The 16,985-nt window shown below is 42.6% G+C and overlaps 1 protein-coding gene across 1 annotated transcript in view; it reads right to left on the reverse strand.

Moving 5' to 3' along the window:
• med30 (mediator complex subunit 30) overlaps positions 1-14,643 on the reverse strand; it is a 47,942-nt gene extending 33,299 nt beyond the window's left edge. Inside the window, exons 1-4 of the mRNA XM_080484160.1 lie at positions 14,543-14,643; positions 12,918-13,210; positions 10,357-10,515; positions 2,860-2,967 (exon numbers count right to left, since the gene is read on the reverse strand). Of these exons, the coding sequence (XP_080340286.1) occupies positions 2,860-2,967; positions 10,357-10,515; positions 12,918-13,118 (468 nt within the window). The 5' untranslated portion in view covers positions 13,119-13,210; positions 14,543-14,643. The remainder of the gene's footprint in view (positions 1-2,859; positions 2,968-10,356; positions 10,516-12,917; positions 13,211-14,542) is intronic.
• Positions 14,644-16,985: the final 2,342 nt, after the last annotated feature.

A 16,985-nucleotide genomic window follows, 5' to 3' on the forward strand; every position in this document is an offset into this window, starting at 1 on the left:
TACGCCAAACGACCGATACATCGTGCTTTTACAGCCTCATTTACAATATTTTCTTCACCTTTTCTATTGTGGGTTTTGTTTGTTTGTTTGTTTGTGTGAAATCCTTGTTTGCATGTTGACGTCTTAGTTCACTACATTTATAATTTGACAGTCATGACTCAGGATCACGAGTGTCCTCAACAATACCTCAGACTTGACTGAGACGGTGTGTCAGTGTGAAGAAAAGCTCCCAGCTCTGCCTTTCACAGTGTTATGAAACAGCCTCGCCAGCCGAGCGGAGGGGGAAAAAAAACCTATCTGACAGTGAATAAATTTAAAAAAGCTTTTAGGAGCGTTTGATGTCCAACACTTGAAACCACTCGAGAAGTTGAACACCTTACTCACAAGATGAGGAGAAAAATAAAAAATCAAGTCATCGTTTCTTTCTTCCCGTTAATATTTAAAACGCCACCAGATTCTATTTTGCTCATCTCGGCTCTTTGTAGCAGTTGGTCAGCTCTTCTCTTTTTCACTATTTGAACTATATTTATAAACTACAGAGGTTTCTGATTATCTCACTTAGACTGCTGCTTTCCTCTTTCATGCACATCAGCATCACAAAGCCTTCCCGTCTTAACGGCTTGCTGCCTTGATAAGTGGGAATCGGGTATGTCAGTGTAATTGGTCTTAATTAGTCTCATTATGGTTCAGCCCACACGGTGGTGTAGTGCAGTGGCTCCGAGGTCAGGGTCCATGACCACAGAGGTCAAAGTAAATCTGACATAAGAGAGGGGCTCTGTTTTCTACTTTACATGTTAGTCACGCCCATCACTCCGAGGAGGAGCATAGGGCATCCACAAAATGCCAATCTGACCCGTTCGACACGGTTCCTGTTCCGCTGATCGTTTCCAGTTCAGTTTTGTTGGAGCCACGTTTTCTTTTGCCCCGAGGGTTCCAAGATAGCGCTCGTCTTGTCACACAGTCCCGGGGTTTCCTGAGCATGTGCCTGACCCACCTCCACATCCTTCCATGTATTTGGGGTACCATTCTTTCCTGGTTGACAATCTCACATAGATCTTCATTATGGATCAACAAAGGCCACTGGATCCCAAGGATGGAAGACAGCGTTGATGTTGCTATTGAAGATCTTCAGCTTGGTCTTAAGGCTGGCTTTAGTGTACGGCTCTGATCACTGCCCACAAGAAAGTGTTCCGAAGAATCAAACTGAATTCTGTCATTAAAAGACTGAAATCCAAAAGAAACAAGAATTTTTGTGACAAAAACACTGGAAAATGTTTATAAAATATGAAATGTTGCAGCTGCATTTGAGTCTACATGTATTCCTGTCCAAGAACAGAAGAAGCAGCAGCAGCAGAGTTTGACAGGAGAGAAACGGGACGTTTGACAAGTGCTGAAGCTTTTAGCAACAACGAACATCAAACTACCGACAGTGGCAGTTCTTAAATCCCACATGCTGTACCTTAAAGGTCATGTGTGGTAGACCATATGACAACAACCAATGAGATCGATAATGTGCTGTGTGTGATTGGAAGAAAATCTTAAAAAGAGCCTGGTACCAAAAGCAAATACAGCCGAACTGAGCAGGACTCATGTTGCAGACACCTGATATGGGCCTGAGCAGCTCCACAACACACTGCCTACGTATCCGTGTTTCCAAGCAGAGCGATACCCTGATAACAGAATCCCCTGGAGAAACGATAACAGAAACACTGGTCAGTTAATCCAGGTGCTACACTCAAACTCTGCCTGGGATTAAGACTGAGCTCATCCTGGTGGTGTGGTCGCTGGTCGTTGGTCCGAACCCCCCGTCCAGATTTCTCTGCACTCATTAAAAGAGTCTGCACGCCGAAGAGCTGCTCGGATATATTTTCTGCAATATAACTCCTTCAACTTCTTCAACAATGCAGTGCGCTCGGATAAGTACAATGCAATGAGATTATTATGGTGCTATTTTTAAGGAGCTGAGAACTCAGAAAAAAGCTCATGAAAAATAGAACAGAGTCAAAACAGTGGCAGGGTTTCCTCTGTGGACGAATCGTTTTGATGTGCTGCATGAACAGTGCTCTTCTGCAGCCCCTCGTGTCCCAAGTTTAGTCTGTTTTGGGTCTTTGATATTTGGATTTTATTGAATTTTTTTTTTTTTCATGGAAACAGAGAGTCTTGTTATTCGACCCTTATTGAAGCAACTTAATCATTCAGAGGGCTCGTTTAAACGCAAACATTTTGTAGCGTTTTGGGGGTTTGTTTACATGATGACAGTGAGTCACTAAAAACACTCCCCGAGTAAATGGACAATAACAACAACGTCGGGTCATGACTCCCAGTCCAGATTCTCCTGGGACTTTATAGTTGACAGTCACCGTAATAACAATCCAACTTGGTCGTCTGTCTACTGGAATGTCCGCGTTCTCCCGTTGTTAGTTCATAGCACAGTGTTCTCATGTATGTGTGTGTGGTTTCATTACAAAAACAACCAACAGCACCCACAAGTGGCCCAACGCGTTTCTGTCATTACCGTGCAGACGGACATCATATTCAAAAAGTTGCCGTGCAAAAGAAAAGTTCTTTGAAACGAAAAAGCAAAATCGATGTGTTGAATTTGAAACGTTGTCGTTGTAAACTGTTTAATCTTTTACCATCTTGGTAAATCCACTGTAACTCTGAATCGTCCTCATGAAGGTTGAAGCGAAACAGCACAGATTATTTTCCATATAATGTAAGACATCCACGTCAAACAAACAAAATAAATTACAACTTCCTCAATACCTCCGTGCGTACAGCAGGAAGTTACAAATACTTTGTCACGTGTCACCTCGGCTAATTATGAGCCGGGAATCAGACCCCGACAGTGCTGCGTACCTTGTTGACCTCCAGGATCTCCCTCCTCTCCTCGCTCGCCGGACGGCTCTGCCCGCCTGGGCGCTCCTCTCGTTTGGAGCCATCGTCCTCCACGAAGGGGATCAGTTGCTGGAACGACAACAAACACAAACCTGGCTGTATTACTTACTGTAAGCAAGACCAACGTAAGAGGATCACTCCAGTAAACGCTGACTCCTTCCAACGGACCCAGCTGCCTTATCGCTTCTGTACAATGCACACAGCGGATGTATCACATTGTTTGCATTCTATGGCAGTCGGATCGGCAGAAGTGAATTAATTACGAAGTACTTGTTTCAAACAGTGAATCTGACATGTAGTTATGATTAATATTTCAGTCTTTTTTTTTTGTTATATTCTTTGACATTTCAGAAATCCAAAATAGAGAATCTTAAAACTAAAACCAGCTGGAAATGAAAATGTAGCTCCTTGTATCAAATACTGAGATTTAATTAAAATGCGATTAGTTGTGAGTAATTAATTACAAAGCCCCTAATTATTCAGATTTGTGTGTTTTTTTTGTTTGTTTTTTAATTGAGTCCCACCGCTACTTATGATGTGAAAAACAAGAGTAAATGTGGCTTTCAACTAAAAATTACAGTTTGGTGCGTTAGAAAATGGCACATTTTACTCCTTCAGCAGTTTCAACACACTTGCATGATGATCAGTATCACAGTATCATCTACCCACTCGTGCACATACACACACCAGCACTGATGGTTGCCCTGCAAGGCCCCTTCACACTACTGGGAGCAATTTGGGGCTCAGTGACTTGCCCAAGGACACTTTGACTCATGGTGACAGCGCGATGGGGGACATAACCACCAACCTCTGGACTGCAGCACCAGCCGATTTACTGACCGAGCCACAGAGAGTTAGTCCGGGGTTGCAGTGCAGTTCAAGCTCCATGAGCTCAGCAAGCATTGCATCTTCCTCCCGAGGTTCACATAAATTACAACGACCGCGGTGCATTTTCACTTCTCTACTCTGTGTGCACGGAGACAGACTTACATGTGGAGGAAAAAATCTCCACATGAGTTCTGAGCTCTATGCAACATATCTGCATGCTGTCCGACGCTGCTGTTCACACGAAGTGGTGAAAAAAACGGGATTCTGAGTAAGCTCTCACACGCAGTCTGACTCTCTTCAACGTAAAGAGAGAGCGAGAGAGCGAGAGAGAGAGAGAGAGAGAGCAAGTGGGAGATTAATTCATTTTTAAATGATGTGTGTGCTTGACCTTGTCTGCTTGACACTACAGTGAAGCTGATGTGCATGAACCTTCAGGCGAGGCAGCGTTCTGAGAACCGACAGGGTCACTGCCTGCTGCTTTGCATCACACTGCCCCCTAGTGCTTCATCCAGAGAACAATGGGAAGGAGAACAGAGGGCTTTGCTGCAGTCACACGTCAAGTTATCTATGAATGTCCTGAGAACAGATTGTTCCCAGTGTAACACAAAGCAAGAACATAAAGAAGCAACACCGGGACTGCGTGATTGATGCTATGCGAAAGTCTTTTCACAGCTGCTGCACAGGATTGAATTTTCTCAAACAAAGTAAAGAAATAAAAACAATTCTGCAAGCACACGTGTTGTAAATGTACTCAAAATATAGCGTTGCGGGCACGCAAACACACACAGGGACATTTAATGAGCTCCTATAGAGGCTGTAAAGGAGGTCATAATACTGAAAACAATGAATCATCTCCCAAAACTAACATCACTTTCCTTTCCAAAACAAAAACTGTCATACCAGACAAGATCACAAACACAGATTAGGCAGGAGAGTCTCCAAACATCTTAGAGCCAGTAATAAAAACGCCACACAGTGGGAAAACACACCTTGCTCCAATAACAACTTGGCATGATACTAATCTAAATTGTGTAAAGTTCCTTCCAATATTAGGATCGACTGCAGCGTTTGGCCCGAGGTTTTGCAGCTGGACTAGAGGCCCTGCAGACACAAGACCATGATTTAAACAATCCGATTCATCTGGAACCAATGACTTGACTCGTGTGTGAGTACAGTGGGGCGCCGCCAAGGAAAAGACGAACACCAAATAAGAAAATAAATACATAAAGGGGCGGATTGCAAAGTACAGAAACAAATGAAGGGAAGAGAGTCTGCAATGTCCGAAACCCCAAGAGGGGAAAAATGATGAGAGTGGAAGAGGACAGGCTGGGACACGAGCATGAAAGAAAGAGGTTAAGAAGACAGAAAGAAAAAAAGAATAACTGGAAACATTTCTGTCAGTTTCCAGCCTAAGTTTTAGGCCAAAGAGTAAATTCTTCTTTTTGGAGGGTGAAAAGTCAGCAAGGACATGTGTAGGACATTATATCTACAAACTATGAGCTTGTTTCGGAGAAGTTTAAGTAGGAAAATAAGCTTTTTTTTTGGGGGGGGGGGGGGGGTAAGTCTGAGGCCAAAGCGAATGACATGTTGCATTTTGAAAGCAGCCGGCTGATTTTGGCAGCTCGTGGGGGGAAAATGAAATGTGCTGAGTACGGTGGGAAAAGATGGATGGCGAGTGTATGGTGGGTGTGTGTGAGTGTGTGAGTGTGTGAGTGTGTGAGTGGAGCTGTACAGCCTGTGTGTGTGTGTATGAGTGTGTGTGAATGTGCCTGTGTGAGTCATAACACTGGCCTCTTCCACAGAAAAGATGGATGTGGTTTCCCGGCTGACAGAGAAGAATGGGCTAATGAAGTTCTCCAGGTTGCCTCGCTGAGACAAAAGAAAAAGGGTAAGAAAAGACGAAACGAAGAAAAAGAAAAGAAAAAAAAAAGAAAGTAGCAGGGTGAACGTGTAACTGAGAGGGAAATGAAATGGACACAGCCATTCCAGTCAGGAAATGAGAGGAGGGAGGGAAGGGAGGTAAAGTTAAACAGAAAGAGAGAAAAATAAATCCACGGGCAACAAATACACTGATAGATGCGGGAGGAAATGAGGGGGGGAGCCAATATTGACCAGCTGTAAGAGTGAAATGGTGGAAAAAGAATGATGGGAGGAACGGAGAGGAAGAGAGCGCATGCCGGATAAAAAGAGGGAGGGAAAAAGGTGCAACAAACGACAGCTGGAAAGAAAAAGTGGAAAGCGCTGACGTGTGCGTTTGCTTCCAGCTGTTCATTAAACGCCCCTGTTGCTAATTAGGCTGCGATGAGGTCACGCTGCCCGACTCATTGATTCCACTTCCTGTTTCAGGCAGCCAATAGTGAGCGGCTGTCAGACGTGCACCTGAATTCTCCAGGATGATAAATGGCGTGCGCGCCGCGGCCAAAATCAACAACCCTCGGCCTCAGACAAACATGGCGAGCTGAGCTGAGCTATTGGCTGGTCAGCACCGGGCCGGCGCTCACCGCCTCAAGGGGAAATGAATAAACATTTAAAGAAGATGGAAAGAGGAGGCGGAGGGGTGAAGAAAAATAGCCGAGCGGCATAATGGCACGATGAAGGTTTGCACCGGGACAGCGAAGGGAAATGTCAGGCGAAGCCCGTCGTGGACTTTGATTCAAGGGCAGGGAGTGGTGCTAAACAACCGGGGACGGGATCAGTCAAAGCGCCGCTCCGCAACGGTATTATTCAAAGCACAAAAATGTACACGGTGGCAGCCATCGCAAATTTGTTCCAATTTAAGGCCGGTCTCCTCCCACATCCTCCTTTATCCTCAGTAAGAGTCTGGTGAGAGAGATTAGCTGCGAGCCAATCTGTGGAAATTGGGAAGGGACTGCCGCAGTCATAAATCCAATCAAACAGTGTATGGAGAGCCTCACTGTACCCCTGCATGGTGCCGCGCGCAGTGAGTGTGTGTGTGTGTGTGTGTGTGTGTGTGTGTGTGTGTGTGTGTGTGTGTGTGTGTGTGTGTGTGTGTGTGTGTGTGTGTGTGTGTGTGTGTGTGTGTGTGTGTGTGTGTGTGTGTGTGTGTGTGTGTGTGTGTGTGTGTGCGCGCGCGTGTGAAAACATGCCTTGATGTCATACCCTAGGGAAGCCTTATATTTAGCAACTACTCACATCTCTGTGTTGGCCAAATCTGTGCTCAGACTGTGTGTGTTGTGTGAAGCAGGTAGAGAAGGTGGGAGGCCGAGCAGAAGTGCTGCGGCGCCCGGAGGTGGACGGTGACGGTAACCAGCAGTAAAGAGACTCTGGAGACTCGCCTGGAGACACCGATGAATCTGCTGCAAGCAGGGAGGAGACAGACCCTGAGGGAGTAGGTGAGATAAGAGTCCCTCAGGGGAACGAGGTGTGTGTGTGTGTGTGTGTGTGTGTGTGTGTGTGTGTGTGTGTGTGTGTGTGTGTGTGTGTGTGTGTGTGTGTGTGTGTGTGTGTGCGTAAGATGTGGTAGGAACAATGGCCCACTTCCTTTATACTAACAGCTTCCTAATTTAGCCGACAGTCGGTGTGAAGAAGCAGGGCAGTATGAGGCAGCAGCAGGAAGCATTAACACATGAGCGTAAAGACAAGCACACGAAGTACATGTTGACGTCTGCAGGGATCGATCAATCAATCAATCAATCAATCAATCATGCCAGAATGAAGGACTTCAGTATGCGCAAACACAATTGTGGCTGTATTAAATCTGACGACGCATTTCCTGACACACACATCGCAATTCCAAAAAGGTTGCGATGCTGCGTAAAATGTAAAGTGACAAGAAACTAGAAATGGGTAACGGAACATTTTCACTGCTTCAGCGGCGTCACAGCAACACACACACCAATGTGTCTTCAGACTCGTTCGCACGACGACGACTTCAAGTGAAGACGCGAGCGAAAACAACAGTTCCCGCAAACGCTCAGGCAAGACCGCCATGTAGACGCCGTAAACACTGCTACTGCGTATGCACAACACAGCTGTAGTAAATAGTTCTTAGAACAATGGTGTCATGACTCCCGGTTCATATTCTCCTGGGACTTGGTACTTTTATTTTGACAGTCACTGTAATAACAAATCCAACTTGGTCGTCTGTCAACTAGAATGTCGGTGTACTCCCACTGGTAATGTTTATAGAATATTGTTATCTGTAGTGTGTGTGTGGTTTCATTGCTGAAACAGCACCCACTAGTGGCCTAACATGAAAACTACATAGTAAAGGGACAAAAAAGCGTTGCGGTGTTGACATAAAACTCTTCTCAAACGAAGAAGCAGAAACATTGTGTTTTCACTTGTATGAAAGGGGCCTTGCTGAAGGCAACTTGGACACATGGGGGATCAAACTGTCACTACTGGAGTTGGAAGATGTCAAACTGCCAACTGAGCCAAAGCAGCCACTGCAGTGGGGAAAAAAAAGAACGAAAGAAAAAAAAACTTTGACGCTTCATCGTTTCTGCATCTAAGTAACAAGTGTAGAAAAACACAACGTGCTTGACCAATTACCACACAAACATTTATAATCCACCAGCACTGGGAATACTTAATGAAACTTAGAACCGGGGCACGAGTGTGTGGAAGTAAGAAGAGAAACTGCTGGAGTTTTGTTTTCAATCTCTGGTCTGATGTGAGATTATAGCTTTTCTTTTTAATGAGGTTTTTCCATCCCAGCACCCGGACAGTTCTACTCTAAAAACAGTCCATCAGAACTGATGTATTCAATAAGATTGTGAAAAGTTTTCATTTAGCAGCCGATATGTTGTCTAAATTCAATTCAATCTCTGCGCACACAGACGCAGATGTACCATCAACCTTCTACCCGTCCTCCCGACTGAGCTGTACGAGTCTGTGAAATTTGCATTTCATTACATTACATTTGTTATTGTGTTCAAACCTTTCGGGGTAGTATTAAAATTCACCTGCCTCATAAATGAAAACAAATAAAGCTTTCCCTCAGCGTGTAGGAGAGACTTTAGTCGTTGCTCAGTGACACTTGAGTTAAGAAGGCATTATTCTGTCAGCATCGTCTTCAGCAAATAAATATGTTTGCTGTGTGCTGTTTAGCAATCAGGTTTCTGAAGTGCACTGCAAGAACGTAATTAGGCCGCGAGTGCATGATCAGTTGTGCACACAATCCTGGAGAAAAGCTCCTTAAGTGTCCAATTTGGAGTTACTTTTTAGGCACAGGTGGTTTTCCTGCTCCTGTTGAGTGAAGCTGGGAGGCTCATTCCATGTGTTTCCAGGAAGCGGCTGCCAGCAGCAGGTTTACATTGTATAATTATGCTGCCAGTGCTTTTTAACTAATCTAATTGTGCCCGATTACACTGGCAGTTCCTGACACGCACCACACTCGAGGAGCACTCGAACCTGCCCAGACGCACCGCTGGAACTGTCAATACTCATCAACTTGAAATAGTTTCCCACACTAATTCAAATCTAAAACGGGATGGGTGCGTGTTATCTTGCGTGAGTTTTATTAAAAGTGTTGAAGAAATAAAATCTACTTTTCTTTTTTTTTTTTCCTGTTCTCACATTGTTGGTGACGTCTGCGCCTCACAAGAGCAAAGTTAAGCCTGTAATCTGATCACGACCTCGGAGAAATAGTGGATAAAAGATACTTTAGAGGATCGATATGCAGAATTAATTAAAATAACTGTAATAAACATTATTAGCTCGCAGCTATAAAAATAAGTGTGAATAAACATTATTATTACTGTGCTACTACAGACTAGAATGAGTCTGTTCTCAGGTTACAAGGTGGTGTTGCAGTCTGCAATCTCACCTATTTCTGTCGTCACAAATGTTCCCATAGAGGTTAGAGTGACTCGGGACGGCAGCGTTGAACGGTGGTCTTTACTAAAAAGCCAGACGCGAGGTGACCTCAGGGTAACCTCTGGGTTTTCCTTTTCAGACTGAGGTTAAAGCTTCATGGAGAAAGGTTGCTATGGTAACTTCTGTTGAACTTGTGCCTGAGAGAAGGTTACATTCATGTTAATAATATCACAGCAGGTCTAAAGACTGAAAACTGACCAATCAACTCTGTTGGAAAATGAGAGGAAGGCTTAGGAAAGCAGCTCATGGAGACGATGAAGTGACAGAGGAGGCTGTTCAGTATTCTCAAAAAAATAAATCATGGAACTGATCATTATCCTGTATTAGCTGGGCAATGAAACCATAAGTCTGTTAAGTAGTAATTGAACTGAAAACTGGTCTGAAATGACTCTGAAACTAGTTTATACACTGATGTAATCCTAGTCCCCCACTGGGTTAAAGCTAATCCAAAACTGGCTTTAATATTTTCTAAAACTGGCCCAACAATAGAACAAAATTGGAATAAAACTCGTCTAAATTTGATCTAAATCTAGTTCAAAGTTGGTCAAAAACTAGTCTAAGTTAGTTGGTCAAAAACGAGTTTAAAACTAGTTAAAAGTTGTTCTGACACTATTGTAAAACTCGTCTAAAACTCTGGTGAAACCAGTTTACAGCTGGTCGAAATCCAGTTCAACACCAGCGAAATCAGGCTCTCTCCCTACAATCACAAAAAAAACCCTCACGCAGACTACAAATCTTCCTGAGGAAGAAGAAGAGTCATCCGCCCTCCTCTCTCAGTTCTCCTCTCACCTCTGGTGGTATGGGCTCCAGCCCGGCACAGTTCTCGTTGCATTTGTCGTAGACGAGGCGCAGCTTCCGGAAGAGCACGGAGAGCATCCGGAGGTGCTCCTGGAGCTTTCCCAGCCTGTCCTGGTGGGTGTTGGGGTGGTAAGTGACTCCATTAGGCAGCTGAGAGGAACCGCAGAGGAAACACAGCGATGAGCAAAGCGCACGCCTCGAATTTTGTCAGCGCTAATAAAAAGCAACAGCCATTGATCCCCACTGACTGCCAAGAGCTCTACAAATCCTGCGCTGCTCCCTCACTGATAATAGACCATTAGACGTCTTCCACTAATGCACGGGACATGTGCTTTTATTTACACTCACAAAAAATATAGTCTCCCGTCTACCGGGGAGTTAAAGTAATGGACGCCACCGACATTCATAAAATGTCTTTTACGTGTTTTGTGAAGGTGCAACGGTATGGTTTTGATAGTGATGAAACAAAACCTCACAAGTTAAAGCACCAAACACAAACATGGCAGCATCAAAAGACAAACAGCTTCCGCTGCTGCACTTTGAATGTTTCCTCTCACTTTCACACGGAGGCGGCACCGCTGGCTTTTAACTACAATGGGTGTTAAAGAGTAACAAGGTATGTTTTTTATTGAGAGGATAGACAAGCCTCTGGGGCGGCGGCGTCTGATTATAAACATCCTACATAGCATGAAACAAGCCTGCCTTCAGGGCACGCAACGTGAAGCGGGAGGCACAGAGAGACGAGCAGAAGATATATCAGGAATTTTTATGAGTGTAAAAACAGACTGTGATCTGAAAGAAAGGAAAGAAAACAAGTCACTACAATGCCGTTTGTGCATTCTGCGGCCGACGCGTGTTTGTTTGGCCCGTCTCCGGCTGTAATTTTAACAAGGTGCAGGAGGAGGATCTCAGAGGAGCAGGGAGAAATCACGGATAGTCAGTCTGACCTCGACTTCAGGACACAAAGCTGAACCACATGTGAATTTTCGGCCCAATTCATGTTCACCTCATAACACAGGGCATCTTTAGGAAGTTAAAATCAGCAGCTTCCTGTGAACTGCTGGACTAAGATGTTTGGAAATATGTGACATGAAGATACAGATTATTCTCCAGATAATCTCGACCACTCCTCTCTCTCGCTCCCCACTGAGTCTGATGTCAACTTGTTTGTTAGTTTGTTGTTCTCCGTCTCTCCTACTGTCCTCTGAACTCACTCACTATAGCAAAAATAGCTGCCGATTATGAGTTTGGAACTGTTGCAGGGTTCTTCCCAGTACAAAGCATTTTTTTTCTCCTTCAGTATCTCCATGTGGGATTGTAGAGTTATTCTCTATAAAAGTACCATCACGTGGTTATGTTGGCACCGTATAAATAAAACTGAATTGAATTGAAATTCAGTTACATTTTCCTAAAAGTACACTTAATCCCCAGTTGAGCAAAAGTACATGTATTTGTGCTACGTAAGCTGGTACAAGTAAAAATACAGATTAAATCCCTCTTCTCAAATGAAAAGTAGAGGCTTTACAATTTAATCTGGACATTCAAGTTAAAAGGAGCACTTTGGAGGACATTTCCACCAGCCACTTCTCTTCTAGCTGGCAGTTTCAAACATGTTTCTGAAGTAGGGCTTTAGATGAGGAGGTCTCACTCTGCTCAATTGTCTGTTTCATAGTCGGTGACGAGTTCTGCCTGTCAAAGAAACGAGCTCAATCCAACTACCCTACTTTTATCCTCACTTTATTCAAACACATGGGGTCTATCAAGCGTCTGGCGGCACTGGGTAGAAGGCAGGGCGCACTCTGGAGAAGGTGGGAATATATACCTGTATAAAATATTTACATTTAAAGCACCTTTTTCAGACAAAAACTAAAGCAATGCATCCCTTAGAGACTATGAATAAATATTAAAATTTGCCAATTTGAGGTCCCTGGCCAGCTCAGTTGGTAGAGCATGAGACTCTCAATCTCCAGATAGTGGGTTCATGTCCCACGCCGGGCGCCACCTTCCCGTGGGCTCACCACCTGTAGGAAAGGTTCCTAATGGGTGCAATGTGATCTGGGTGACGGTGCTCAGACTGACACCCCCGGAAATGGATAAGCGAGAGAAAATGGATGGATTGATTTGGCATTTTGTTTTGTAAACAAATTCAGATATAAAGCAGGACATGATTCTAATGAGGGATTGTAATATCTCCCGAGAGAATCTGAAGGCTTGTTATTGATCCTAATTATTAAAATTCACTATTGAAAACATCACATCACTACACTTACCGATATACAGTATGTCCTTGTGCTTTTTTTATTCTGCCTATCACTTTATATAATATTATGTAAGTTTGAGTTGTGCGTTTTAACTTGTCTTTCATGAAAATTAAAACCTGTGTCTCAATGAGACTACCTGTATAAATAAAGGTCAAATAAAATAAATAAAAAATACTGAGTCAATAGCTTTGAGAAGAAGCCCTGATATTACAGCTTCAGGTATTAAGTGAAGGTATTTGGGCACTGGAAACATTGGTTAACAATGAAATGCAGGACGAGAGAGGCAGACACCTGCATGTTCCTGAGCAGCTGAAAGATCTCCATGGTCCTGAGGACGATGTCTTGGACTGTCTCCTGGCCGATGCGACACAGAGAGGCCGTGTTGACGTCTCGTGCTGCCTGGGCCTGCTGCTGCTGCTGCTGCTGCTGCTGCTGCTGCTGCTGTGGAGGTGGCTGTCCTCCGAACGGAGTCACTATGGGAGGGGTCGTCATGGTTCCAGCAGGCAAAGATGCAGGAGGATGCAGCGAGGGTCCAGGTGGAGGTACCTGTCTGGCTTTTTCCACACCAGCTCACCTTTACATGCCTCCAGGAGGAGGAAGGAAACGAGGGAAGTAAAGATTTAATAGAAGTCTGAGAGAGGTTGTCTCAGGAAGTAAAACGTCTTGTTTCTACTCACTGAGGTGTATATTCACATCCTGAATGTGTCAGAATCGTCATAGAGTCAGAATCACAGTAATCAATGTTATTACCTGATTTAGTCTTGAGTTTAAAAGTAAAAAGAAGCTTAAAACCTTGTTAAATCATGTGATTATTTTAGCTTTTATTCAGTAGTCACTAAAGAAGGGATAATATAACATTTATTGTGATAAGATTTGGAATCTCTAATATGAACATTTCTATTTTAAATGTTCTATATTGCACTAAGTAATACTTTGGTTGATGAAGGGTGAAACTTGTTGTTTGGGCTTTATTTTCTCATTTATTATCTATCAGTTATTTCACTTACCATCTTAATAAACTAATAATCGGACATTTGGAGTTAGCTTAATGCTTTATTTTTGCTTCAATTCGAAGAGACAGTGCACCTCATACCACTTTAGATGTTTGATTAAGGCTTGTAATGTTACTTTGAGGTCCAATCATAACTATTAGTTTAGTTTTGATTTCTATAATCTTCCATTTCTTAAAGCACGACATACTCGTCACCACATAAGATCACATCAGAGGATATTAGCTTATTATTTGGCATTGATATGAAAGTGTCTGTTGGTAAGGTATAATCTTATCCCGTTAAAGATTTCATAAAAGGCTCAAATGAAACGCTGGGGGAGTCAACACAAACTCTGTAAGCTAACATCATAGCATCTAAAATAAGTTGTATTCGTACGTTTCTGACACATTTGGACACTGTTTTGCATCAGTGTAAGTCTTCTGAATGTCGTATCGGGTTTTAGGTGACACGAACAAAGAGTTTTAGCCAAAACAAAACGCTTTAATGTGTGCACATGTGAAGAAATCAAATCCCAAAGCTAAGTGACAGCCCGATGTTACGGATCAACTGGTTTCCCTGTTAACTAGTGTCCGACTTCCTTTAGCGTGCCTTGTTGGCGTTACAAACAGCAGATCCATAGTCATAGAACGCTGGCTTGTTTTCAACATCTACTGTTGATAAAATCCGTATGTACGGATTTCTGGAGAGTTTTTAACATGTACTGTTCCGAATAGCAACAAGGGAAGCTAGAGGAAGTCGGTCACCAGTTAACAAGGAAACTATTTTATCAGGAACACCGACAACACGACTCCTTCTGCCTTCTCTCCGTCTGTTTATTTAACCATCCCGGCTCCAACCTACACGTAACAACGCAGTGAATGTTACAGCCTATCTAACAGCCGATTATAGGAGGTGCAATGTTACCTGTGTGGTGATAATTTATCTCTTTTGTTGACATGTTAAGTCTCCAGCTCTGCTTCTAAGTGTTCAGCTGCTGCTGCTGCTGCTCCAGGTATCGCGAGAGTTCGTGTTGAGTTGACAGCGAGACTATACAAGTCGTAAAGACTGCAGTAAAAGCGCAAAAAAAACGATTTCTTTTTAAATTTGTACTCTTTTCACTAAAACAGAGCAATATATTGATGATATATAAACGTGATTAAATCTACATATTGACTATTACCAAATTATTGATTCTATGCTTTTAAATTGCGTCTCCCTTTAAAATATTGAAAAATTAATGGATTGATTACGGTAAAGTATAAATCAATCCGCCCTAAAAAAAAATTTAATAAAAAAAGAAGGTGTTCAGGCTTTATAGGGTAACAGCGCCCTGCACTGGCTACTTCTCATACAACAACTATATATTTTTATACTTCAACACAATTTAAACATTTAATTGTAACATTATTGGGTTATTTATTTAGTTTACTTCATGCTGAATGAACCCCCCTGAACTGAAACTGAACAGAATTAAATGGTTTAGAAGATGGATGAATGGATTGATGGATTGATGGATGGATGGATGGATGGATGGATGGATGGATGGATGGATGGATGGATGGATGGATGTTCAATGCTTCCTCAGCATAGGCTCCGCTGTGCTGCAGAATCCCTTCTCTGACTTGCAGACACTGGAAATCTGAGCTTTAATGAAAAAAGGAGAGGGTTATTCCTTCAGGCTTGACTGATCCTGAAAAAGTAGATTAGGATGCTATTACTTAATATACACCATTCATTCCAAGTCTGGGTTACTGGCTGGATTTCAATTTCTTTTTTTTTTTATCTGAGGCAGACTTTGTGTAATGATAATTCAAAGCCATTCTCCCCGGGCTAATTTACTTTCTAGCTATAACATGCAATTCTAATATCAAAAACATGTGTGAAGTTCACACCACCACTTCCTAATTGCTAAAGGAGTGCTGGTTCAGTTTCCAGGATGAATGAGCTTTAGTCTCATAAACCCCATCTGCTGTCTGGTCAGAACAACTGAGGCCTGCCGTTTGGAAATGATTTGCTCATCCAGCTTGTCGTCTCAGTGTGTTTAATTGGAGGGAGTAGTGATGGTGAGTGGGTGGAGGCAGGTAGTGAGATGAATATATACCTGTTACCCTGTTGCTGAGTCTGACATTAACTCTTTATCAGCCAAGTATATTAGTCAGCTAATAGTACATTGATGACAGTCCTATAATTAATTAAATGGTTACGCTAAACAATGACATCATTTATCTCTAGAAGGTTTAAAAGTTTTAAAAGTACAATAAGCAAGTGCGCTACTTAGTGTGTGCAAGTTTTTAAACATGTTCAAAGTTTTTGATATGTCGTTTTAGTGTATGTGCTTGCAAATATTGCAAAGATATGTTTTCCAGAGGCTTCTCAAGGTGGTGAAATATGAATGATTTTTGGTTAATTTATGGCTATTCAACACATTTTGTTGTGTGTAAACGTCCCCTATGGTTTGTTTTAGGTTGTTTTACACCGGCTTGACTTTAAGGCATTGAAATTGAAATAAAACTCCTCAGTATCTTATTTGAATGACTGCTTTAAAGTGAAATAATAAGAATGCTCATCCGTGCATCTGTGTGTGTGTGTGTGTGTGTGTGTGTGTGTGTGTGTGTGTGTGTGTGTGTGTGTGTGTGTGTGTGTGTGTGTGTGTGTGTGTGTGTGTGTGTGTGTGTGTGTGTGTGTGTTACTAGAAAGCTCATTTATCTCTGCTGATCAGAGCGAAGAGAAGAACAACAGATTGCATTGATCAAATCAAAACAATCTGATGGAAATTATATTGATTTTCGATGGTTTTCTCGTGCTGATGTGATCAAACCTCATAAAAACTAAATAATATCAAATACCTGCATTAATCCTTCAGTCGAGCGCTCAGAAATCTCAGATAAGTTTTCGCCAGAGGTCAAAGTACAAAAAAGTTTTCTGCAGTTCATCGCCTGAATTTGAATGAAATCACAAGATGCTATTAAATCTAAAACTACGAGCTGGTGGATGTTTTATGGCAGTTCCTAACAGCGGGCATGTGATTCATAAGAAAAGTCTTTCACTCAGACATGAAGTATATAGAATCTACAAAATTGTTAAGTGTAGAAATAAACCATCTCCGGCTCCATTTAAAAGTCGGTACATTGACAGGAACTGCAGACATATTCTGTATTTATGTGTGATTTTAAAGGTGAGAAAATGAGATCACATTATGTAAATTGTAGTTAAATATGAGCACAATTGAAAAATTGAATTTTGTTGCTTAAACCCTGGTGTTGTAGTAAAATGCTTTAATAGAAAGTAAAAGGGAAGGCCATGCAACACATGATCAGACGATACTTAGATAAAGCAGGACGACTTAGTTTGCTTTACTGAGTTTTAA

The sequence above is a fragment of the Lipophrys pholis genome (assembly GCF_963383615.2).
Source record: "Lipophrys pholis genome assembly, chromosome: 17".
In the NCBI taxonomy this organism is placed as follows: Eukaryota; Metazoa; Chordata; class Actinopteri; order Blenniiformes; family Blenniidae; genus Lipophrys; species Lipophrys pholis.